At 42.7% G+C, this 26,930-nt stretch overlaps 1 protein-coding gene across 3 annotated transcripts in view; it reads right to left on the bottom strand.

Annotated features, from left to right (window-relative positions):
• nrg2a (neuregulin 2a) overlaps window positions 1-26,930 on the bottom strand; it is a 73,717-nt gene that overhangs the window by 11,138 nt on the left and 35,649 nt on the right. For 2 of the 3 annotated variants that reach the window (XM_035178021.2, XM_035178023.2), the window contains exons 3-5: window positions 26,052-26,170; window positions 4,186-4,306; window positions 13-71 (exon numbers count right to left, since the gene is read on the bottom strand). In XM_035178021.2, the coding sequence (XP_035033912.1) occupies window positions 13-71; window positions 4,186-4,306; window positions 26,052-26,170 (299 nt within the window). Of the gene's footprint in view, window positions 1-12; window positions 72-503; window positions 575-4,185; window positions 4,307-26,051; window positions 26,171-26,930 lie in introns of all 3 variants that reach the window. The other variant, XM_035178022.2, reaches the window with a different exon arrangement.

The raw sequence follows: 26,930 nt of genomic DNA, 5'->3' as shown, positions 1-26,930 counted from the left end.
AAATTGACATACGGTAGAAACTGGCCATAACGTAGGTTTGACAGCGATCACCAGTAAAGTCATTTGGACACCTAATGGAAAGAAACAGAAGCCACAGAAAGAGAGGGAGGAGATGGGTGGTGGATGAGTGTAGGAGGAGAATGAAAACAGAGAAGAGAGAGAGGGAGGGAAAAGGTGGAGTGAAAAAGTATGCGTAAGGAGGGAGGGTGGGGGTAGGGAGGGAGAGAAAGAGAGAGAGAGAGAGAGAGGAAGAGAGACACAGAATTAGAACAACAGCACAACTACGAACAGCAGAAGCAGAGTGTGTTCCCATGGATGGACACCACCGTGAACATGGGGTAGTGCACAGCTCATTGCGTGTTGACCTGAGGAGAAGGAGAAAGAGGAGAAAGAGGAGAAAGAGGAAGAGAACTGGGGGCAGTGGGGAGGCAGCAGGAGTCCACAGAGGTAATCCAGTGACAACTGTGCCTCTGTGCTCAGCTGCTCAAAGCAAGTGAACATACTTGGATTGGGCATGGACAACCGCAGCGGCTCGGTCTGTAAGCATCGGGGGCCAAAGTATCCACCCGGACATCTGGGAAGAAGCGAACAAGTGTTATGAGGAGAAACACACAGGAAGTGAGGTGCAGTGTAAATACGATGGATTTACACCCCTCCACACATACATCGTCACAGGTCACAGTGGAGCCGTAATGCAAAATAAATACAATGAAATTATAAAAGTAGGAAGTGCAATATGTCAATAACAACAACAACAAACACAACAACAATAATAGTTATAAGTAGAATAAAATAATAATAATAAAAATATGTGGAAACACAACAAATTTCCATCAAAGTGTTAATGTGTTCATGCATATACCTCGCTATTAATGACCCATTGTTATGGGTGGTTTTACTACTACTACTACTAATAATAATAATAATAATAAGAGTAAACTAATAATAATAAAAACATTTGGAAACCCTACAAAGTACCACCAAAGTGTTAATCTGTTAATACACCATATCAATGATGACTGTGGCACCTGTTCATTACCATTGACTTCTTATTACTCTTACTACTACTGTTAATTTTAATATGTTACCTACGTCTATGTTCTGTCTACTGATATGTTTACACCGAGAATAAGAGCGAAACATCATTTCAATCCTTTCTATGTCCTGTACATGAGTACTACTAATAATAGTTATCATTATATTTGCAACATTAATAATATTTAATGATATTAGGTGTGCGTTAACAAAAGTTAGTCAATAAATTCAACAATTAATTAACAGGCAATTTTACAAAAACAGGCTTCAAATGATAAAGACATTAATATGTTAATATAAGGGAGGTATTATATATAAATTAGCTTCAGGGGCTCAGACGGTGACTCCAACTCTCTTTTTGACTTGAGTCTGGAGGATGAGTGAAGAGCGACATTCCTGAGTACATGGACAAACAATGGAAAGTCGTTGGGGATTAACCATACACTGCTTTGTATCTGATCAATAAATCAATAATTGGGAGCTTTAGCAGCAAAGCAGAAAATGGGTGAGTGTAGTTTCTGTTCTCGGTGCCTGTTGGAAGCCGGGTCGCTGTGATCACAACCTGCAAATGAGACAGTTTTATAACAGACACCATTGGACAGTGAGGAAGAGATTAAAATCAGAAGTGTTATTTCTAGTTCTAAAAGAAAATAATTTGAACATTACAGCCGACAGTACTTTTCAATGGAAAAACCTGCACCGGACAGCTCTGCTGGCAGGTTTTTCTAACGTGTAGTTTTATGTTTTTATAAGTGAAGACACTCTACTGTATCTGCACCATCAGGTGAGTTGGGCCAAACTATGCTTCCTCATTATAAAGTCATTAGGATGAGTGCTTGGTCTTTCAGGGGCACCAGCATTCCACGCACAGTCACAACTAGACCACCAATCCAACAAAGGTCATTGCTGGTGATTTACTGGTTTCCCACAACGCCTCCCAGGAGCACCATAACATTCAGCATTAAATTACTCATCGTGAGTGATGGTGTTTAACTGGGGGATAGCACCACCTAGACCAGGGAGACTTTGCTGAGAGATGAAAGAAATAAACTGTCACTACATGATTCAAAAATCTGATGAGCGTGCAAACGTGCACCGTAGTGCAGCTGCAAACTCTATCATCACTCTTTTATCTTAGGCTTTTAAAAAGGGGGGGAATACATCATTGTCATCGTTCGTTTTTCTTTGACGAAGAATAAACATTTACCTTGAGGGAAAAGAGAAATGAAGTTGTTCCATGTAGGTGACCTGAACATGTACATGAAAAATATTCTGCATACTGTCCCACAGAGAGACAGGTTTGGTAAAAGTCTTTGCACTTTGTTATCCTGCCTCCATTACATTTTTGATTTCATTAAGAATGTTGAGTTTACCTTTATAGAGAAGAAAGCATTAGTTTTCTAATCTACTGTTCATCTGATCGTGTTTGTCACTTTATAATACAAAACTTTAGGACGAAAAAAGGACGATTGAAATATATGATTTATATATTCACGAATGATAAATCCTGATTTACGTGGAGCAAATCATAGGTTTACTTTAGTGAGCGACTTTCTTTGGGTCAGTTATTAACCTTACCTCTCCCACAAACAAAGTTTATACCCTCAAAGTGAAGGAGCTGAGCATTAAAGTAGGGCTAGCTGTCTGCACGACTTGTTTAGTCAGTGAGCAATACCCACCGAAGCCTGGCCTATATTGAATAAGATGGCTGTGGGGCAACAAATCCCCGCAGGCCTTCACTGCATTATCCAACTTTTCTGGACCCGTGCCCCGGCCGTGAGTGAATTAGCTGCAGCAATTGAGTTATTGCTGCCTCCAATTTGTACACAGCGCATTGAACGGCTGTTGCAGCCATGTCCTCATTGCTTGTCGAGCATTCTTCCTTGGGCCAACTGAGCGCCAGAAGCCCCGGCCAACGGTTCAGCTCTGAATCCAACCATCCGGAGGCCTTATGCTATGTTGACATATGGTCCAACGGAACATGCAACATAATATTTGACAACCATGACAAGAGATACTGGGTACTTTTTGTATTATGATATAGTTTTACAGATTAAGTTACAGGCTCTCGGATTGGTATTACACTGAATAAAACGCAATTAGTATTAGTCTGTTTCTTATTTTCTTGAATGAATAATAAATCTTTTGGTTCGTAAAAGGCAGTTTTTAGAGTTGCTTGTTTTTTTCTCGATGTATTCTCCGAAAGAAAACCACCAGCCGGCAGCCAATATTCACATTTGAGAGGTGGAAACCTTTAACGCTTTATCCACACTAATGCAGGTATCTTGCAAGATGATTTACCCTCCGAGTTTGGGCCTCTCGTCCATTTTAACAAACAAAAACTACATGTAAAATGGAACGGAACTAAAATCAAAATTTGTGCTTAAATTCTCACCGTAAAAAAAATTATATTTCAAACTAATCATTCCGCGCCTTATTTTTTTCTTAAGTTCTGAAAAAACTGAGAAGGGAACGAGAAAAAAAAGCTGTTTGTGTTTAAATGTTAACTTCTCCAGAATGTCCTCCCAAATAATGTTTCTTGACCTCGAACACAAACTAAAATGTAAATGTCAAAGATAAAAAGGAGGTTGTTTCTGTGATAATGTCAAGCCGTTCTCTTGCTGAAAAGCAGAGATACGTGGTCCCTCCAGCGCACTTCACACTCGGGTCTTGATCTCCTCTGCCAAGGACCTCAAATGTAAGCAATGATTCTATTTACCTCATTGGGGGCCTCTAACAGGCATAAATATTTGCTCACTACTAAACCGGTGACTCATGACATTTTGAAAGGGCTTTTAATGTGCAGCCCTCCTGTACACTAAACATGACTTAAAAGGATGAGCGCACCCCCGCCTCACTCCATTATTAGTGTTAAAATACACAACAAGTGGGTAGTTAGACAGACTGGCAGCATTTTCCTGTGATGTGTCGCTGCTGCTGCTGCTGCTGCTGCTGAAAGAAAGAAGAACGGGAATCAAGTGCTATCAGGAAAATAAACAGCGGGAGAAAAAAAAATGTAAGAAACACACACACACACATACATGAGTAAAGACTTCGTGAACGGACGAAGAATCTTCAAAGACGGTTGACAAAGAAATATCGGTGTTCACTGTAAATCCAAAAAAAATAAAAATAGCAGTGACCACTCACTTGCAGGAGAGCTGATTTACACCATCTATGAAGTAACAGTCGCCGCCATTCACACAGTAGGCCTTCTCTGTATCGTTGCATCTTCTGGTGTGGCCTGAGCCTGGAGATTGCGTTGTGGTTACTGAGAAAAAGACACACAAAGAAAAAAGAAAAACATGTTACTACCAGCATAAATCTTGATTTATTTCCCTCTTCATCGCCTCATTAAGTTGAGTGAAATATTATCTCAAGACATGATCATGAAATGTATCAACTTTGGATTTCTATCGCCGTGATCGCCTTGTATCTCTCAGCTTTACTCATATTATACACTTGTATTTCCACGAGGACTCTTAGTTTTCCATCCACAAATGTAATTGTGTCTCTAAGCAGTGTTGACACTATCTCAAGAAGTTTCTATGAGCAGAGATAAACATTTCCCTGACATGGCGTAGGAGTTGTTTATGCCTTGATTCAGGTTCTTGGAATGGCCCAAAATGTCATGTATCTGCACTTAATCCCCCCAAATGAATAGATATAACGTGTTGGGGATGAAGTCTGTTTTTGGGACGAAGAAAGAAGGGACATTTGAGGTAAGGGGGGCAGTGGTGAGTGAGGCGCACCGCGGCAGGAATGGGCTTGAGAAGGGAGGACGGCGCTTCACATGAGATGCCGCTGACACGTGATTGCAACCGTAGCGGACATGTATACCTGCTGTCAGGCGCTATTAGCACCTTAGCAGAGTGTGACAGTTTGTTGGGAGGAATACAGAAGTTTCCAGTTGGGAGCCCTTTACAACTCCAATATATCAGCTCCAGCAGCCTGATTCTCGTGTCATCCAGAATGACAAGACATTGCATTAGGATTTTCCACTGCTGGGCCACTGACATATAGTCGGCTGCTCGCCACCATGTGAACAATTACTTGTTGAAGTCGGCTTGACTGCTCGCTCATCCAACCACAGGAGTGAGCGCCGCTTCATTCAGAGAAGAACATTTGGGTTCAGCTAAAACAACAGAGGTTCAATTTCCATGTTAGTTAGCATAACAAAGCAGACAGATGACATCAGTGTGTGCTTCACTGGCCAGAATGATTCCGTGAAGAACATGGAGAAGTCAGCGACTTGCAAATTCGAAACGCAGCACTTTGTCTATCTAATAACTGTATATATGTCTGTATATGTGGCTCGCATATGGTATAATGGTAAAGGGTCTTTATTTATATAACGCTTTTCTAGCTAGGACTGGCTCCAGCTCTCCCCGTGACCCTCAAAAGAAAAAGCATAGATAAAGTATAGATAATGGACAGATGAACTGTAGCTGTGCCGATACTTTACTGAACTTTGAATAAACAGGTGAACAGCTGTTTGTGCAGCAGCGGTGGTGCAGCTTCAAGACTGAGTCCTGCTGCTGGTCTTTACTTACTGCGGTTCAATAACTGCAGGTCACATTTACAGGTTCAGACAGAGAAGCTATAACCAGCATCACCACAGATCAAGTAAACAGCCCATTACATTAAATTCAGCAAATATCAGCGGTCCTCAAAATAAGATATCATTTACTGTCATTACTTCCTGACCTCAAACATAAAGTCTGGATAGTTTGGCTGGATGTAATTATATTCCTCAGATCTTCATTTAGTCGGACAGCATCAGTTCAGGGGGGTTCTCTGGCAGATATTAAAGTTTACTATGCACACATCCATCCAACAACAACAGAGCAGAGCCTAGATCTACAGCTGGTTTATTCTGATGAAACACAATGATATGAGGAATATTTATAACTGACATTTTGGCGTTAAACAGCATCTTGCACATTTAGCTTCGATTCAAAATCTGTTTGTGTATTTTTTCTGTCAGAGTTCATCGAAAACAGCCCAAGGTTTCCAATATAGCACGGCACCGATCCACTATCACCTCCACACTTTCCCCAAAATATTTCCAGGTTCACCAGTTAATCAGAAATACCCTCGTCACACCTGACCTCTCACTCAGAGTGCTGGCATGTTAAACACCTCGTAAAAAGATCAGACAAAGCTGTCAGGGAGACGGAGCCTGAAAACATTGTAAAAACCTCCCATGCTCAGAATAGAAACCTTGTGCAGCCGTTAGCTGTGAGACATGCGAAGCAAAAGGCGGCAAAACAAGTCGCATGAGTGTCTATGTGGGACATTGGGCCTATCCCAGAGCGCACTGGTGGGTGGAAGGGAGGGGTGACGTCCTGGACAGCTCATCAGTCCTCTGCAGGGCGGGCTGAACACACAGACAATCACACCCACACATAATCTCCTGTCCACCTGGTTTACATGTGGCTGGAAAACAGATGACCCGCAGAAACCCACACAGGGAGGCGGAGAACATGTAAACTTCACACAGAAAAGGATCAAGGCTGATATTTGAACCCTGGACCTGTTCTGCTGTCAAAGTTTATAAGGCTACTGCTGGTCACAGCAGATCCACTTCACCGCACTCACTTTACTCCCCCTCGTTTTTCTGTCAGAAAGATTCTCTTTTTGAGAAGACAGTTTGGGTAAAACAGGTGTTATATGATATAATCTGATGTTTACACTCTTTAAATTCAAATATATTTCAATTGAACACAACCTAATTTCATCAATTTCAAGGTCATGGACATTAATTTCTCTATCTCATTCATAAAAGTTTTAGCTTAAAGATCCAGCTGGCCACCAACTGCACTCTCTAGACCAGATGTGAAGGATGTTTGGGTTAATCTGGAAACACATTAAAGGTAGGTCGGTAACTTGTGTCTGAAACGCATTTTTTAAATTTATGGAAATCCTCTTCACGTCCTGATCGCCATCAATAAATAAAGTTGTCTGGAAAATAGAAAAAGCAGGTGTCTGTGCCCCTCGCAGGACTGTACTAAACACGACCAATCATTTCAGTTGGACAGAATGAAATAACTGAATGGCGTACCTCTCCGTCATTTACCGGCCGGCCTGCCTGCCTTAGCTTACCCTGTCTCTTCAACCCAATGAGACATACACCACTGAAGCTGAGCCAGATAGCCAGAAGCTAGAGAGCGCGTCACAGAATTTTTTCTTTTATAGCAGTTGTCAGTCAGCTCACGTTCATGTGTTCTGGGAGTGTAGCTTTGATGAGGGGGCTGATTGGAGGGGGTTGGTGTGATCTGTTGCATAAGTGTAGCCTGCTCTTGCTAGCTTTTCTAGGATTACCAACCCTAGCTTTAAAGTCACGAAAGTGCGTTGAACGTGTTTTCCAAAAATGTAACGGTCATAGTAAGATCTCGACATTTTGATCTGCAGGGAAAATCATTTTTAAAAGTAATCAGATTTTCTCAACTGTACTGATCGAATGCATGGACCAATTTAGACCAACCGCTAATGAGGGCGAATAAATGACGTCTGTATTCTTCACTGTGAAGAAGGACTTCAATCTTTATTTGGATTACAATAATGTTGGTCTGCACATTTACTGTATGATAATCAAGCACAGTCTGTGAAGGACCTTGGAGCTGCTGACTTGGTTTTAAACACGCTGCAGCTGCACCTCGCTCCACAGGTTTTTTTGTGTTGCCATCCAGCTGAACGCTCGCAGGTGGAGAGCCCACACACTCTCCCTCAGCAAGACAAGGTCCATTTGCTGAAACAACAAACACCACCTGCCTGTATTCAAGAAGCTTAAAAGAGGAGCATAAAGACTTTACTGTGGAGATTATTTCACCCTGAATGAAGTGAAAAAAGTCTGTTTTCCATGGGACTGTTCGAGGTCCAACAAGCTGACAGTATCAGCCTTTCAAAGACAAGATATACTGCATCCATTCATTTGTAAATGTTCTCAACTGGCATCTCAGAAAAGATTACAAACCACATGCAAACAATATGAAAACAATGGCGGTATTCCATTAGGGCTTAGAAGTCAGATCCCAGGTTTAAACATAACATCAGTTAAATGCAGGGGCGTTGCAACAGGGTAGACAAAGCAGGTCATTGCATGGGGCCCACAAGGTGAGGGGGGGGGGGGCAAGACAACGGCTGATTACGTTAGGCCACAGCAACAACAGTTTTGGGAGAACCTGCTAAATTCCATGATCACCTATGTAGAGGAAACTACCACGACACCATGGTCAGAACCCCCCCAACTAGGCCCCACGCCACTACATTTCTGCCAAAAGTAATTTTAGAGGTTTGGTTGAAAACTGGAACATCTAAATGAAATGTGTGTAGAATGTGCCTATAGGGTAGTGGTGGGGTTTGCAACTAAACTTGACTATTTTACTATTATGTATGCAAATGCACAGTTTGCACTTTGATTCAAATTTAGATTTAAGTGGTCTGGTACCATGTGTTTCTTGGGGTGGAAGGGCGGTAGTTTGGTTTGATGTGGGGCCCGCCACCTCCCTTTTGTCTCAGGTCCCCAGAGTCCCCTGGAATGCTGCTGGTTAAATGCTTTAAAAAGTCAAAAGTACTTCTTATTTGGCTCTAAAGTACTTTACATTGCACTTGTACAGTGTTGTAAGGTGTCTGACAGGATTACACAGGTATGGCTGCACCCAACACTTTCAGAACAACAGGATTTCTTCCCCCACAATCATCTACATTCATGTAACTGCTGCATCTTGATTTCAGTGGCTTCAAAGAACGCACACATCCCAGAACTATCAAAAGAAATCCATTGGGGAACATTTATTGGCCTGCAGTCATCAACTGACATCCAATCTATGACGCTGCACAGTTAAGAGTCCCAATTTTCTTCTCCTCTCCTCCTTCGCTCTGCTGTCCTCCCTCCTTTCTTTACTCCCCACTGTTGTAACGCAGGGAGTTTCAGAACATCTTGTACAAACTTAGCTTTGTTCCATGTCCCAAGCTTAGAAATAGTCAACTATAAAGCATATATACCTCGATACACTTTGCTTGATTGAAAATTCCATATTTTTCCATAGCTAGAGTCTGGGTAGTGGAGAAGCCTATGTAAGAAAACATTTAGTCCACATACGAGACACTGAAAAACTTGAAGGTACCACAGTTTCCACAAGTAGATCCAACGACTGAGATTATTATGTCAAGTTTAATGGTTTGAAGTATGGCTAATTTGATTCAAACAGCTGGAGACCGAGCTGGACGAACTACAACTGAACTGATGCACTCAGCCTCTATAAATCACACATGTGGACCCTCTTCAGGTTTTATAATAAACTTGTAAACCTTGACCAAAGTATGTAAAAACCTGCTGAGCAGCAGTAAAACGTCCAGCCAGGACTTTATGTACGGGAATATGTTGATGCTTTTCATCTTCATCTGCAGCGGTGGTGTCCAGCTGAACGTCCATGTGCTCATATAAAAACTGTAACTGGACTCTGCAACTGTTGTTATGTCGAACCTGTGGGTCAGAATGGAGTGATGCGCACATATCAGCGGGATTGTGATGTTTTTAGTCATTCTTATGCAACCCAGTCTTCTAGAAATTATGTTTATATATACACCTACAGTCACTTGTATTTGGATGTAAATGCATGGAACGAATTCCCATTAACATAACAAGTAAACATCATTTGAACAATATTATCCACTGCTAAGCAGAATTTAACAATAATAAAAATGTTGATCTGCCCCTAAGATAACTACACGGAGTCAGGTTGTAAACCCCTAAATCTGGAATTACTATCTAATTATCAACTTGATTGTTTTTTTCCCCAGTGTTCCTGATGATCACAATACTGGGTTTACAGTGATGATTCCTTTCCAGCCTTGTATACATCCATGTCAGAGTGACGCTCCAGAAACACCACCACACACTCTAATGCATACAGGACAAGCATCCTGAGAGAAGCCACAACATTCTGTGCTGTGCAACACAAAGAGTGCACAGGGTGAATTCTATGAACGCAGTAAATGGGGCAGATACCTTCCCCTGCAAATCTTATATTATTTCGGATATTTTCAAAATAAAACTAATGAAGTGAACCTTTTTTTTAAGAGGGCATCCCGTCGTATCACATAAACCACACCTACACTTTAACATGACAAACAGTAGTATATAAAATGGATGACAGGACCACCACAGATATCACACACATTTTCTCACTTCTAAGAAAACTCACACAGACCTTGTCCCATGTGATGAAACAAGAACAGTTCTCTTTCCGAGGCGATCTGGTTCAGCCAATAAAGTGTTTACTCGTGCTGCACCACATGTTTACTCAACATTAAAACTAATGACGAGGCCTAAAATGTATTGACACGTTCAGAGATACAAACACACAAGCAACAGAGAAGGGGCCAAACTTATATTTAAATATTTGTGCTGGTATGGTTGTAATACAGCTTGAAATTAAACTTTTAAAAGGGACTTTGTGGATATACCTATAGTCTATCAACGAGTTCAGACATCTAATGACAATCTGAATATAACAAATCCAAAATGCATATTTTTTCATTTGGTGAGAGCTGGTGTTGTTTCATGATAAATAAGAATTAATTGGTGCAGAATCTTCCATTATTTAAACATGTTATTGAGGGGGACAGTTTGGCATCTTGTTCTCAACATGTTGGTTTTGAAGTTTATTGTCTGATGTTATATGTTGTCTTAGGTTGTTCTGAGTGACAGGGTTACACACATAACCACTAGCTGTGATCTTTGTGAGTCATTCTGTGTATTTTGGGGGGGTGTGACTCAGGAGGGAGAGTGGGTCGCTCACTAATCGGAGGCTGGGTGGTTTAACCCCGGCTCCTCCAGCCCACATATCTAAGTGTCCTTTGGAAAAACAGTGTGTACATGTCTAAATGCAGGTGTGAATGTGTCTTATCGCAATCTTTGTCTAATCGTATGTGGTGGGTGTCAGTTGAATTTAAAAAAAACATCTTTAAATGTCATTGCATTTGTGTTTTTTAACTGAATTGGTTCTAAACAATATCCCTTCTAGCTCTTGTCTGAGGAGGATTCACTAAATAATATTGTGTAAATATATACAATATAAGGAAGGCTAATTGATGTGATGATTTGAGTTGTATATGTTACTATGCTCTTATATATACTGTGTACTGCATTGCAAGTTATTGTATGTGTATACTGTGTTGAATCCAAATGGATGATCTGAAGTGGACTCATCTGTAATCATGAAGTGACGCTGCTGTGAACAAACCACAGCGATTTGTGTTGACAGTTGGTGTAATAACATGTGTAGCGACTGCTTTGCTTGAGCATCACTGCCATGCAGAGCAGCTGCATGACACACGGGTTTCTGCATGTGTCTCCAAAAGAAAATGCCTAAGAGAGTGCATTGCATTGTCATGTATGCTACAAACCAATCGAGTTCCAACCAACTCTATATTGTTTTTGAAGTGATAATTAATAGAATACCCTTTTGGAAGCAGCATTACACAAAAATAACTTTTTCTTATTTGGAAACTGTTTTGTTCTAACTTTCCTCGTGTGTGTGTGTGTGTGTGTGTGTGTGTGTGTGTGTGTGTGTGTGTGTGTGTGTGTGTGTGTGTGTGTGTGTGTGTGTGTGTGTTTATTGATTGTCACTATCTAGAGACAGCCCTTTGATCTGTATCCATCCCCAAGAGCCGTTTGATAATGTTGAGGATAAAAACGGTTGATAAAAGAGAAACTTTATTCTGATCAGGACATTTTCTACTCACCTTAGATCGCAGTGCAAATACATTCAATCACAGCGAACGGATTCATGTCCGAAATGAACTCTAAACGATTCAAATGATTACATGTAACAGAGAATGCATAAAATACCTGAGTCTCAATGACTCAACTTCCATCAATTTGTTCTGGTGCATTTCTCCGCCATGCCATATGGTGCTGTCTGTCTGCAGTCAGGCAGCACAATCCCCCACCTCACAAAGGGGACCAGAGTTCAGGTGTATTCGACAAGGCTGACTCCACAGCGCGGGTAAACGGAGTGAGGGGCAGAGTTCGTTTATCTGCACTTATGTGGCCAAGCTTTAGTTAAGTTTGCTCACTTTCTTTAACCTCAGGTTTCAACTTTCCTTGGTCCTGTAGCCCACGGGCTGAATCTAAGTTTGAGACTTGCAGAGAGGTTCCCTCTGGGTTCGCAGAGAGCCACAGTGTTTAGCCATCAGCCCTTGCCACTGACTTTGATTAATCCTTCATGGCCGAAGAACTGAAGAGAAAAGCTGGGGGTGCAAGCAGGACCATCTGGAAACCTTCATAAACATGTCTGTCTTTCCACGCTCTCCAAAGGATTCTAGGAAAATCGTAAAAATGAAAAGAGAGGTCCCCATTGCACAGTTTTTTCCTCACGAGATACCCTGTGCATATGCAGCAAACAAAAAAGTCATAGCCCTCACAAACCCCGACCTGAAAGCCAAGTTGTGTCGTGAAATACATTTTCAAGTGGCCTGTCTGGGGTGCAGAGTTATAGACGTCTCTCTAATTTATGACAAATGTTGATAATTTACTTCAGCTTGGCCTGATCTTTTTCACTTCTGCACTGCGATTGAACAGAAAGCCATTTTCACAACACGACAGGGTCTTGATTCTGTGCAGGGAGAGAGCCAGGGCAGTTATTCAGCGAGTGGTGGATGCATCTGGACTTTGTTATGGCTTTGTGTTTTCGTTCTCAAAAGCAATGTTATCGAGATAAAAAGTATAAATTATGTAGCCTATTTGGGAGTGTCAGTGATCGAGAACAGTGCGCAGACCAGGTCCATCTCTGACAGTCAGACATTTCTGCAGGGAAGCCTAAGTGGAGGAAGGCATGTGAAGGAAATAAATATTCCCGTCCGTTAAGAGCCATGTGAATACATACATTTATAAAACTCTATGATGTAAATTAAAGAAATATAGTAGTTGGGTAGTAATATGTCAACAGGTGGCACCATACTGCAATTTTACCATCTACAATATCAGAGGCTTTCCCTTTTTTTAATCAGATAATGAAGAACATCGTCACAATTCAAACAAGGAGGAAAAATTAAAGCGAGGCCATAACAATCAGATGAGTGAGTGAGAAATGTCTTAAGTACAGATCCTTCAGCGGTCACATACGACGCTTTGTAATGACTCTGCCACCCAGACAAGCTTTTCCACAAGCCAGTTTTATGTACTAGAAAAAAGCCCTGCAACGTGCCTCCCCCTCGCCTCACCTCTCGACTCCTGGCAGGGAATGTCTGACATGTCTCCTGTTACTGCCGGGACCCAGATCTTTTATCTCTGTACGAGAGGCCGATTCCTGCTGCATGCATTCTTTCTACACTTGTGGAGACCGTATTATGTCCCTTCCTGCAACACTGTCTAATCTTGATGGAATGAGTAAATGAGATAAACAGATAAGGGGGAGAAGAACAAAAGACCAAATTGGTGATGTGTGGTTTTGGTTGATTGGGAAGTTGCTGAGAGATGAGTCTGATGTGGTGATAGAGGATGTGAGGTGACGGTTGAGATTAAGCAAGCATGTTAGAAAATCTAAAATAAATTGTTTTTAGCTTTTCACAAGTTAAACAGTGGGAACATGCGTGCACATAAGAAAGACTGTGCATGTTTTTGTATGCATGAAAGTCTGACACCCATTTAAATTGTGTTGATTAAACAATAAATGACACACTGAGTTTTTATTTTCAGATTTAGAGCCTCAACCTATTTTGACAGGAGCTCAAGTTCTGACAAATGCAGCAGCAACGGAAGGAAGGATGAGATATGGCAAAAGAAGATTTGTCGTCACGAGCCTCGGATGGAAAATGTCCCAGCTTGCCAAAACCAACACAAAATAAGCATGCACCCATTTCACACACAGGCACACCCAATAAATAGCAACATCCAGCATCTGTCTTCAAGCATTTTGTACTGACTTCTAAATACGCAAGAGGGATTTCATGTCAAATATCCAAAGATGAATTAAATAAATATTTACTGTAGGTAGGACCCACAAAAGAACCCATTATGAATGAGAGTGGACTTTTTTTTTTCTTCAATGGGAAATTATCCACAATTCAAACAACTTAAGTATGAAACAGGAATGTTTAGAAATGAACAAAATGGATCCTGCCAGGAGCATTAATCTACCACCCACTCTTACTGCCACTGCCACAACCAGTGTGTCTTCTTTTATATTCTTGTCTCCTCTTACCATTTTTCAGTCACATAGCTGATATGCCTGGTCTTGTCTGCCTCAATCATCTCAGCGCTGAAGGGAAATCAAAGAGCAGCCCAGTGCTGCGATTGCACAACAGCTGCTCAGGCACTGCAAAAGTAGTGCACTTATGGAGGGCAGGGTACGGCGCGGGTGCAGAAACGGGTGCTGATACGGCTGCTGGCGGGCACCAGTGTGTGTGCAGTTGGCAACAAAGTGACACATGGTGTTTTCTGTGGCCCAGTTCCAGACGGGGTTGCTCCCCGCTCTGTCTATTCAGGAGCAGCTCGCGCGTGGTTCTTTCAGCTGCTCTTGCATCCATGATGCTTAAGATGCTTTCGTTCCCTCAGACCTTAGAAACTCCTGTCAATGCACGCGAGCTGGATCATTCCCAACTAGTATGTACAGTCAGATAGATAAATAGGAAAAGGTTAAAACATTCAGGGATACTGGGAATTTTATCCTACTAAAAAATAAATCACAGATAACAGCCTTTTTACCGAAGATTCAAATCACGGCACCATTCTGGTCTGTATTGTTTTTCTCAGAGACACTGCTGTCGAACACGAGAAACTCTTTAAGAAATGTGGAAAAATTGCATGCTTGCTCTTTTTGTTCATGTTTTGCCACTGCAAGGGGATTTATTCTGAGGCATTTAATGTAAACACTTGATAAAGTGACCCAATGTATAAACTAATTTACTTTCATGAGGCGACTCATGAAAGTAAATAATTGGTCAATAAGCCGGAGAGAATCCACAAAAATCCATCTGATTTTAATAAAATCTTCAATCTAATCAACACCACCACTGGGAAAAGTTATAGGATTTAAACTTGAACAAGATTGAAGTAGGAAAGACCATAGAGAGGCTATGTACAGTAACTTAAAGTTTATATATACATATCACTTTTTCATGTAAAGATATGGAGTAATGTATCCTGAGCAGAGAAGTTACCCTCCCTCAGTGTGTGTTGTTTGTTTTGGTAGCCAGCCTGGGCATGCGTTCATGTTTGTGCATGTGAGTCCCTCCCTGTGAAACTCTAGGCCATCCCAATGTTTATAAAGTGAGATGGCTCCAACCCGATCGGCAGTGATGTAAACACCGATAATTTTCCGCACTGTGACGTCTTTCAGAGCAAAAACAATGTAAAAACTGTCACCTTCTTACCAAGGTGCCTTTAAACCAGAAACACCCCAGCTACAACTTAGTGTTATTCAGCGAATTGGCTTCAAACTGCATGGTGTGTCTGTGCCAATCAATGCTACCTAGCTGCTAGCTGCCATGCAGGCCCGCCGGGTGTGTGCTGCACCCAGGAAAGTGAGGAAACCCCTGTACTAAGTCTTAGAAGGTCACATTTACCGCCTGAAGCAGCTAACATGGATTCTCCAACACAGAGAGGAACACCAACTGCCAGACGAAATGCAACATATCAATTAAACCAGTGTGTACAGCAGCTGGCTGGGTTGTTTTTTGGCTCTCAAGTACAAAGCGCAACTTCTCTAATTCTGATTGTGTAGCGCCACTTTTACTGTGGTCACAAAACCCATAGACTGTATTGGCAACACCTTGCTGAGAACATGATGAGTGAAGGAAGGTGTGGCATTGGTTTTGGTTCAAGATGCTGCTGGTCAAACGAACATTGTGTAAAAAACGCATTAAGAGCCGACAGAACAGTGTGTAAAGTATGTAGCTTTAAGACTGGGTGCCACGTTTGTGTTTCTGTGGTTTTTATGTAGACATGCGTGCTTCTCCCTTTATGATGTCATCGATTTCAATACATGTGACTAATGAAATTCATTGGGATTTGCTGAAGTACTTGTGATAAACCATTATTGGTCATGTAGTTCGTTTGTTGGTTGGCGCTCTTAGCCTGTGACAGACTTTTTAGGGTGGTGTTTCAGACAGTGGCTAAGGATCTAAGTAAGGGGAGTGACATTGAAGCAGATTACATGGGTTCATTGACAAAAACAATGATGGAAACAACTGCTAACCCACTGTTCAAGGCTCGGTTGGCAAGAGACATTTTTTAGGCAAAATGTCAAGTTTAAGCTATGAAATGTTTCCTATTCCATGACTCTATCTGCCTCAGAGGATATGTTGCCAGCTTTTCGGAAAACCCTGTTTTAAGTCTGCACCTTAGGTCTAAATTGTTTATCTATGAATATTATATGAATAATATAGATAATTTAACCACTTTAAAAAGGACAAAATGTGCAGTAACCATGTGTTCTTATTGTCCTCCACCTTCAACAGCTGGCCGTCATTTCTGAGAAAGGGCAGACTTTGCAACCTTGTACCAGATACAGGCGTATTCCACAGGTCCTTATTTGGGTCTTGTGTTCACAGCTACAGTAGTGGCCAGCTGCTGCAAGGTTTTCCCACTGCTATTCCCCCTGAAAAGTTAGAAAGCACACAATCTTCTGCGTACATATGTGTGTGTGCTGCAGCCCTCCTTCACTCTTATATACACACACCACCCACACTCGCTGTACGTCCTGAAAACAGGCAACGGCGAGCACTGCTGTTTTGTCAGGCTGCCCGCTCTCTGTATACTAAAGGATGAGTTCACCATGAGTGTATCAGTAATTAAAGCGAGAGCCGTTCCCTCCACGCTCCACACCTGCACACTCCAAAGGGGGGGAGACGTGCTCGCTGCTCATGGAGGATCCGAGAACTTGGTCACCCCGACAGGCACGGGGATGTGATGAACGTAGTTGCAAAATCACTGACAAAAGGAAGAAGCATGATGGAGTAATGGGAGGTTTAGGATGAGGCACAGCTGTGGCAAGCAAACTATAGTACTGCGCTCCTGACCTACGAGCGGTGGAATGGTAAGTATATGTTTCTCTGGTGCTCAAAGAAAACTCGAGCACAAGGAAACAGGAACAGGGATTCTGTTTGATGTGGGGTAACAATGGTTTACTCACAGACCTGTTCTCAGCACACTGGCTGAGCTCGCTGCACTTTGAAGTAACTGCAAATTATTACTGACTCAGTACAAGCAAGCTTTTACGACAGATCATGCCTAATAATGTTTTTTGGCCGATAGCTTCTCCTCGTATCAACAAACACAGCAGTTGCTTGTTCGTTATTTGGAACCGAATCCAGCACAGTCACCCACAGTTGGGGTCACCATCAGGAAATAGACCACCAGGACAGCTGAGGGGCGGCTGAATGGAAATCTTTTATTATGCTATTAAATGAAGGCCCAGATAGGTTTCGTCCCGAGCCCCAGGAAGAGTTAACAAAGCCCCGCACACAGCAAGAACCTCATGTCACCTCCTGCTCACATCACTCAGCTTTTCAAGTGTAACAGCTGCTTCCGTCCACACACATAGCAATATCCTCACTCATTCACACTGAGGGCTTAAGTGTCCCACATAACACAGCCAGATTACAGGATACCCTAACAAGTGAGATGTGGTCTGATTTTCAATAACTTAGTTGTTCTTCTCAAAAGATTGGATTGAGAGCGCCCGCTTACCACATCGGATGGATGGGATTAGCGCAACTTTTATATTCGTTTTCTTTCTTTCTTTCTTTTTTTCTCGGATTCTTACAAATGATGGGTTCCAGCAGCTGCATCTTCTCCAACACATTAGCACATACACATCAAAGGCCAGCGACTCATACCACGCATAGCCTTTGTCCATATGCAATGAATTACTGACATATTAGAGAGCTGATGTGTGTTTTATGCATCAGCCACCTCATATTACTTCGTCCTCTGTCGGATTAACCTGAGGTTAAAAGGACGTCTCGGTAAATTTTCCTCAAATTGCCATGTCAAGAAAAAGGGATAAATACATACAAAACTAAACAAAGATTAAGATCAGTATTTGGGAAATTCCCTCGTTATTGTTGCAGCAGTTTTGCTCAGGTGCACATCAGGTGAGTAAGAACATACAATTATCCCACGCATGATGAAAAAGCACACACCCACATGCCAAATGATTGGGGGTAGAACATGCAGACGTGTCTTTCTTCTGAGGCACACGACAACCTCACGCTAAAATGTTTGACAATTAAAAATCAAACAACTTCTTATTCATTAAAAAATCATTGATTTAAGATTCCATTGGATGATTTTCAAAGCGTAGTGTTCAAGTCCTCCTCTGTCCTGTGGCGCATGTAAACACTGAGCCCATTTGATGATGCCTCAGTGATGCTGCATGACAGCATGATGCGTGCCTGTACGATGCCGTGGGCGTTTTTCCGCCCCGTGACATAAACTTCTTCCGTTTACTCTGAATCTTCCCATCGCACCGGACGCTGTCCACTAACACAGAACGGCCCCGATTATAAACAAAAACAAGACACTAGTGTGGGCGAAGTGACGATTTTATGACTGCGTCCAGAACTAAATATTGTTGTCGGTAAACTTCAAAACAAGGTTTGAACTCTGATAGACTCCAGCTGTCCTGAGGTACGCTGTGATGTCAGACAAGTAATAACATCTCATTAACAGTGATAACACTTTAACATGGACCAAGGAAATAATAAGTACATTTTAAACTGTTAGTTTTCTGTGGTCAATGTAAGGACACTATACATTGTTATCAACTTACGACACTTTTAAGAGGGAGCAACATAAAGATTCTTCTGTTTTTATATATCTCAGATAACTTATTAAGAACGTTTGTTGCTTGATTTCCAAAGACTAAAATCAGGAGCAGACCCTTTTGAGAAGGTACACATAAAGCAGCATTTCAAAAACAACAGTCTAACAACAGTGTGTTTCCTGCTGTGTGTGTTTTTTAGATTACGATATCCAATTTGCTCCACAGAGCCCAAACTGGATCCTGATCTGGCCATCAAACCCGCCAACTGACAAGACCTGAGATTCCAGAGCAATCACAAAGGGCCACCTCGGAGGAATGTCTGTCCAGACCCCAGCACTGAGCATAATTTTGAAAAAGTGGGCATGACTAATAGCGCGGCGGCTTGATCCACAGAACCTGACAAGCTGTTCTCCAGTGGCCTGTAAATACAGGCCGCTTGGCAGATGTGAAGGCCTGTTCCTCTCAGACATGGCTGCTGCTGCTGCCGTTGCTTACCCACAGCGATCAATACAATTGACTGGCTTACAGATGCTCCACATTCAGCCACGGCCACAACTAACATCCTGTAGCATCATTAGAGATGAGTTTATCTTGTTGCTTGCGTAGTAGGGGTGAGTAAGTTTTGTTTTTAAAAGAGAGACACAGAAGGAGAGAAGGAAGTTTTTGTTTATCTGGTTTTAAGTAGCACTTACTGTAATGTTTCACGTACGTAGAACAGATATAAAGACTTACTGGAAGAAAACAGAAAAAGAACTGTGGGAGTTTGTTTTTACTAGTGACTGTGATGTCATCTGCTTGACCCAGCAAATATTAGGAATGAACCAGGCTATAAAGGGCATTGAACATGATTTTAACCAGGCTAAAATGGCAAGTTAACAAATAATGATTCAAATAATGCTCTAATAACGGAGTTTAATCTGAAATAGTAAAACACAGACTCCTTATAAAGGCAAGACAATATAAACCCAGCATGATTTTATGACATTATTTTGAAATGTGCAAAATGTGCCAAACTTGTTTGTCTGGGTTTCTAAACGTCATTGGGTCTATCAATCATCCTTTACAAGTAGGGTTGGCAACTTGTTTCTGAAAGACTTTATCTTATTTGTGGAAATCCCCTTCACATCCCGATAACCATCAATAAATAAAGTTGCCTAGAAACAGAGAAAAAAAGCCTTTGTCTGAGGCCCTCACAGGACTGTAAAAAACACAACCAATCATTTCCATCCAACCCGATGAAATAATTGGTTGGCAAACCCCGTCAGTCACTAACCGACCTGCTTGCCTCCATGCACCCTGCATGTGCTCTTAATGTGCATTAGCGGGCTCTTCACAAACCTGAGAGACATACACCGCTGAAGCAGAGACGATAGTCAGTTAACAAGTGAGTCATGGAAAAGTCATCTTCTAGCAGTTGTCAGTCAGTGCATGTTCATGTGTGTTGGCGGCCTAGCTTTGATGAGAGGGCTGATGGGAGGGGGTGGGATGTATCGGCTGCATATTTTCAAAGTGTAGCCTGCTCTTGCTTTGCCAGGATTGCCAACCCTAGCTTTCATTCCCGACATTTAAACCTCAACACATTGTTGATGAAACAATGGCTTTTCTGTGATGTGCGATGAATTGATGAATTGCACACAGGAGAGTACATTCACTTCCTGCTGTGGCCAGATTCAGCATGTATGAGATGTGAGGGAGGTAACTGGAAGCAGAGATTAAACTGTGATATGCGTTGTGATATGAGTTAGAAGTGACAAGCGTTTCTATGGGACCCTGTAAAGTTTCTATCTCAACAAACGGTTGCTAAAATGTTGTTTTTAGCCTTAGGTTTTGTGATGTGGGTGCGGGGGTGTGGGGCCACTGTGTTTGACTTCAGGATGGGGAGTGAAAGCATGTAAAGGTATGTGCACACGTATGTCTGTGCACCAACGTGTGTGCGTGTGTGTAGGGGGGGGCCTGTGTGTGTGCGTGCGTGCATGCGCGAAATTGTTGCTGGTGGGCCCCAGCATGACTGCTGAGGTTGGAGCAATCATATGTTCAGCTGTGATTTCCATCAACACATTCCTGGACGCTCACACACTCTCTCAGTGGAGCTGCGCACAGCACCCCCCAAGGATGTGACCTGCAGCCCGCAGACACATGACTGCCTCACAAGCGCTTATCACAACACAGCAGCCTGTAGGATAATGGCAGGCCTTAATCTGAAGCCACGTGGAGCCGAGCAAACTTTGACTAGCGCTGCTCCTTCACACTGGCCTTATAGAAAACAGTTGATGATATACTACACCGCTGCGCTGAAGGCCAGCAGGTCTTACCATGCCAGACTGATTACAGGGTAGAGGTCAGACCACATGGACAACAAATGGTCCCTGGCCCTCTACTCTGGGGGGGTGTTGTGCATGAGGCTGAAAACGTCGCTCTGGAAAAGGCAGCAATTGTTACAGAAACAGCTAAAACAGACATACGATAGTTTGGACCACCGGGAGACACACACACACACACATCCTGTATACTGTTATCCATGAAACAATGCCGAAGTTGGCAAAACACAAAAAGAACATGGAAGAAAACCTTGTGGCTTCAGAAAAGAACTTAAACATTGATCCAATGATTGATCTATCTCATGTTGCTACAGTGCAGCCAAAGAGAAGATGAGTCTTACGGCTGAGACTTCGATGACAAGCAACTCAGCAGAACGTCCAACTATCCGCGCTGAATAACTCCACATAGACTGACAGCACGTGTTTCTCTTCTATTGGTCAAACAAAAAGACATGAACAAAATCCCCATACACATCCAATCATTCGACGGCTGGCAGGAGGCCACAAAGTGCTGTATGTGCTTTAAAATGCATGACGGGTTAAACTTTGGGTTTAGGTTCGGCCCTGAACTTGTTTTTTTTTACACCCAAGGCGACGTATATCACCTACGATGAACCAATTCGGCTCAGAGATACAAGGATGTCGCATTAGGTCTTGCTACACAAATATTGATAAGGGTTGAGTAATGACCAGCGACATGCACCATCAGCCATAAGGGTTAATTTGCTTTTTATAGCACACGGCGGAGTATGTGGAATCTCTGCCTACACATTCCTCAAATAAAAAGGCAGACCTTATCTAATCCCTCCTCAGGGCTGTCAGGTTTGTCTGGCACTCCTTGTGTATTCGATAAATGTGGAGATCACGTCAAAGTGCCTGTGTTCAAACTCGTTGATGAAATGCCTCGTTGTGTTCGGTGCAGCTTCATTACAACAGTTGTACCATTTCAAAACGATCAGATGCAAAAGAGGAACATTTAAATCCCAAAATTTTGGAAAAATAATAAACATGTAATTAAATAATGTAAAAAAACTATTTTAAGAGATAAACCTCTCACACACACACACATTAACACAACACTGACTCCAATCAGTGCAGTGCAGGAGCCTGTGTGAGCTGCTGAGATGGGCTGTGGTGGCCTGTATTCACCATGTGGTGGAGCTGAGTGATGGTTTCACAAAGTCTGCCTTTTCCCCGAGCAGGCAGCAGGCAGGCACAGCCATGTGCTACACTGTACCTCACCGAGAGGGTCAGGACGATGCCGCCGTGCCGAGCTGCTGTTTTCACTTGATCATCTCTGATCGTTCCTTTTCTGTGTCCAGGTCCGACGTCTCTTATGAGAGCATCCTCACATTGATAAAGCACGGTCGAGTTTGTCTCGCACGCCAGATACTGTGAGAGGTTACAGCACAGGTAGAGAAAAGCTGTGTACCTCACACCTGACAGTGGACATCAGATACAGTGGGATGGTGCCTCAGACAAAGCTGTGGCGAGCACTAACTGCATTCTAAAATGGGTGTGAAAGTCTCCTCTGCAACACAGCGGGCTCTTGTCTTCCTCCTCTTCATACTTTTTCTCCCTCTCTTCCACACAGTCTTCCTCTCATCCCTCCCTTCTCGCTCTCTGTCTGCTTTCTGTCATGAATTCCCCCTCATTTTGTACCCCCCCTCTCCTTTATGGACGCTCTCTTCTTTTTTTTTGCTCTCTCTGTCCATCTACATCTGCACCCCTCCCCTCGCTCTCTTTCCCTAGAAGGCACACATACACAGATAATACTGCGGCTACATGCTGCTTCGGCAACATACTGCAGCAGGCGAGCGTACTCCACTGCAGCCCTTTAACACAATAGCCGTTTCTCTTAAGACTTTCAGGAGGAGAAGCAGCTCTCGTTCTAGGCAAATTACAGGTCCTCTGCATTGGAATCAAGCAAAGCAACACATGTTTGTTTATTGAAATCCGTCGTTCACTGTCCAGCATCTGTCCATTCCAGCCATTCATCAGCACATGATGATCACAGCAATGTGCACAATTTGCTGCCATTTCCCTTTATTGACGTGTGTAGTTCCAGCGGAGCCCTCCCCCTGCCCATGGACATACCTCCCCCGATTCGCCCTGTCTTGCCTTCTCCCCTGAAGCATGACGGAACTAGGCGTGCTGCTGTAACACAATGGGACTTTTTTATTGAACGGTGAACAAACACATTTGCACACACACACATTTGAGCACACAAACACGCACACACACACAGGAGACAGACATCTAGCGATCACTGCACATTATAGGACATACAATGATGCCATTGTTGGAATATCCAGGAGTGATTTGAGCGAATGTCAGTGCTGACAGACAGTCGCACAAAGAACACACATGGATGCTTCCTGCAGACACACACACACACACACACACACACACACACACACACACACACACGCACACACACAAATAGGCAAATGTGAATGAGAAAAGTATACACATGCTCTTTAGCTTCAAAACGTAGCCCACATGTTGCAGCAGATGCAGTGATATCACGTTTTCCTCGTCGTAGAGAGTGTGAATGAAAACACAGCACACTCGTGTTCTGTATCATTGCACAGGGAACTTCTATCCATTATGGCTACTGTGCATCATGGCCCACTTGTTCAATGCTTTGTAATATTAGATTTGCTTTGATATTGCTGTATTACCAGCACGTTTGCCTGCAAGGATCATCATATAGAGTTTCATGGGCCACTGCAGTTCATAAGCCTTCATTAAACACGCAGGCAAACAGGTGCCACCACCAGGGATTCCCCCGACCTTTTGCTGGGCGCATAGCACGATTTAACCTATTTTATTTAATTGCCATAATACATGATTATGAGTCAGTGATAACTGTCACTCAAATAAATATTTCATAAATGTGAGCCCTGCATGTTTGACTTGTAAACTTGAGTCACTTCCTATTTCGAATATTACACGCTCGTGAGTAAAAGAAAATGTATCACGGCAATGGAATGAAGCCAAGTGTCATAACAAGCGTAAAGTATAAGTCACACGATCTGGCTATAAAACTCCGCTGAAGCTTTTTACATGACGGGAAAAAAAAGAATAGAGGAAATGTGCAGCCCCATTTAAATTGCAAGATGGATGACTTCTTCATTTTACAATTTTTTGGTGGAAATCAAACTTTCAAGCTGGAGGTATACGGCGGATCTCCGCCTTTTTGAGCACAATGGGCCCTTTCTTTACATGAAAACAGCCGCTATACTCAAACAATGCAGCCCATGCAGCTTTGGTGTGTTAACAGTAAACAATGGCTCTAAAAGGTGGCCCTGACAAATGTAAAGCGAGGAGGGGGAGTGATTACTGTGCCTGAATGTTAATACAAGGACACTGAGTGATGGCTAAACTCCAGTCCCTCCCTTTTCCCTCAGCAGCTACGCCTCTCATGCCAGTGTGAGGATGTCTACAAAAAAATAATAAAGAATCAGCCTGTTGTCAAGGTCAGCAATGAGAATGAGAGTATCTCCTCTGTGGTGCGATAAGAAGAACCTCCCTTGGTGCATCATTATTTCTTTAACTCATTGATTCTCCAAAAGCAATGCAGTAGAGTGAATGTATCGACAATTGCTGTTTATCATCATTGTTACTTTTGTTCCATGAAAAAAGATGCAGCTTAGCACACCTTACTGTGACACGGTCAAAAAAGGTCCAAGATGAGGTTTTTCTTTTTATCCCCTTAAATGGATAGGACAGAGTAAGGTTGGGAAAGAGGAATGAAGAGAGAGTGGGGGGGGGGGACATGCATACATGGCCACAGGTAAGATCGAACCCCGGCCTCTGCTGGTTGAGGCCTTGCCCCGATTTGTGTGCAATTAACTAATACTTAAACTTAAAGCAAAAGGTAGTGGTCAATAGATAATGTTGGAGCTGGAGATAGCGACAAAGACCATGGAAAAGAGTAACGGAGGTAGTTGATGAAAACTTAGAGAATGGATGAACTGAAGCGGCTGTCTTGTTTGTTTGTTCTGTACAACTGTATAAATGTGAAAATATCAATTTATGAATCTGTCCAACGCCACAGCCTCTTATCTCCACCGTATCAACGTCTCGAGACATTATTCAGCAGTCTTCAGTTAGAGGAGCCAGGTGAACTCAACGTGCCGACAGGAAGCCGCAGCTCCTCGAGCACATCAAGCACTTTTCCTGACTCATGTGTGCCAGACAACCAGCCGTACGGTTCTTTGACAGTCCGGCACCAGATAACATCAGGTCCTTCCTTAAATGTTTCAGCTGTGCAAGGCTCTTATATCGTTTTTTTTTTTTTCTTATAGCGGCTCCATCCACTCAGACAACAAGCTACCCACAGCAGCTACACACACACACACACACACACACATGCACACTACCCACACTGGTTGGAACAAACACAAACTCACCACCTCACCAAATGGAGACAGCTGTTATCAAAACTCTTTCATCTGCTCCAGCGCTCTGCACAACTCACACACACACTGCTACTGAGGGAGTGTGTTCGATTCTATCACACACGCCGACGATTTCTTTATCGCAACTTTCATATTCTGTCGAGCTATGTTTTAGAATTATACTCTGTAGTCTGCTGCGTGTGTCGTGTGCCAGTGACAGAGGAGCAGGATTTTTTACCCTTCCAGCAAACTGCAGTGACTGAAAGACCAAGAGGTCACACCATACATAGCATGTAAATTCCACTCAACTCCTGAGCCCAATGCACTGTTCCACTGATTAATGGGCCCGGAGGCACATGTGTGGACAGTTGTTCTTCATGCATGTTACCATAGTTACATGCCTGTTTGCGATGGCTCCTCTGGATCTCTCAATTGGCAAGAGAACAGTTACAACAGCAACAACAATGCCAGTACATCTGCGCCACTTCACTTGTTGCTTAGGAGTCGGTACTCACTGCTTTGGACGTTTACGATGCCAGTGGAGTTGTCCTTTCCCAGCGGGTTCTCCACCACACATGTGTAATTCCCAGAATCCTCCAGTTTTGCTTTGCTGATCTGGACTCTGGAGTTTTTCCTGTGGGAGAAAAACACTCACACAGCTGAGTCAGGGGAATCGGGGCAGGGAGGAAATAGCATGGAAACGCAACAAGTGGAAACACGGGGGACAGGAACAGGCAGAGCACAGGGCAAGCAGCAGCGTGGCACAACCTCTCTGCTTCCATACACGTGTAATAACTTTCGTCTGACGCCAAATTTGAAAGAGAAAAACATCTTACACAAACAGAGCAGAGGAACCACAAGTGTAGCATCTACACAGTGTATCATCAAAGAGGTTCCACTGGCAGCACTGTGGTCTAAGGAATGTTACAGGATAAAAGCATGATGATAAGTTGCCTCTATTATATTATGATTAGCCGTCCTGACTGAGAGAGAGTGGACCATGGATGCATTAATTGGCTGGATACTGTGGCACCACTCACAATGCTGCCAATTTACCCTTTTGCCAACTGTGGCACTGCAACTAAAATACTGTACAACCCAAAAAGCATTTCCCCCAAAATACGACTCTCATGTAAGAGATGTCAGTAAAACTTTTGACCGGACAAACTACAACAAGGTCCATTATAACTCTCTGTGTTATTAATGTTTAAGTGTAAATATCCTTTTTATTTTGTCATATATTGTCAGGGCTGTTTTTTTTTTTATCCAAAGGAAAGTCTTGTATCCAGTTCAGATAATACATCCATGGAACCCTATTAATATTCTAATTTCATTTCTGTATTTATGAGGATTTTTAAATGACTTTCAAACGGCAGCTTTCTCACTTTCTTTTC

Source organism: Hippoglossus stenolepis, chromosome 15, assembly GCF_022539355.2.
Source record: "Hippoglossus stenolepis isolate QCI-W04-F060 chromosome 15, HSTE1.2, whole genome shotgun sequence".
In the NCBI taxonomy this organism is placed as follows: domain Eukaryota; kingdom Metazoa; phylum Chordata; class Actinopteri; order Pleuronectiformes; family Pleuronectidae; genus Hippoglossus; species Hippoglossus stenolepis.
This window is presented reverse-complemented; position numbering and strand designations above follow the sequence as displayed.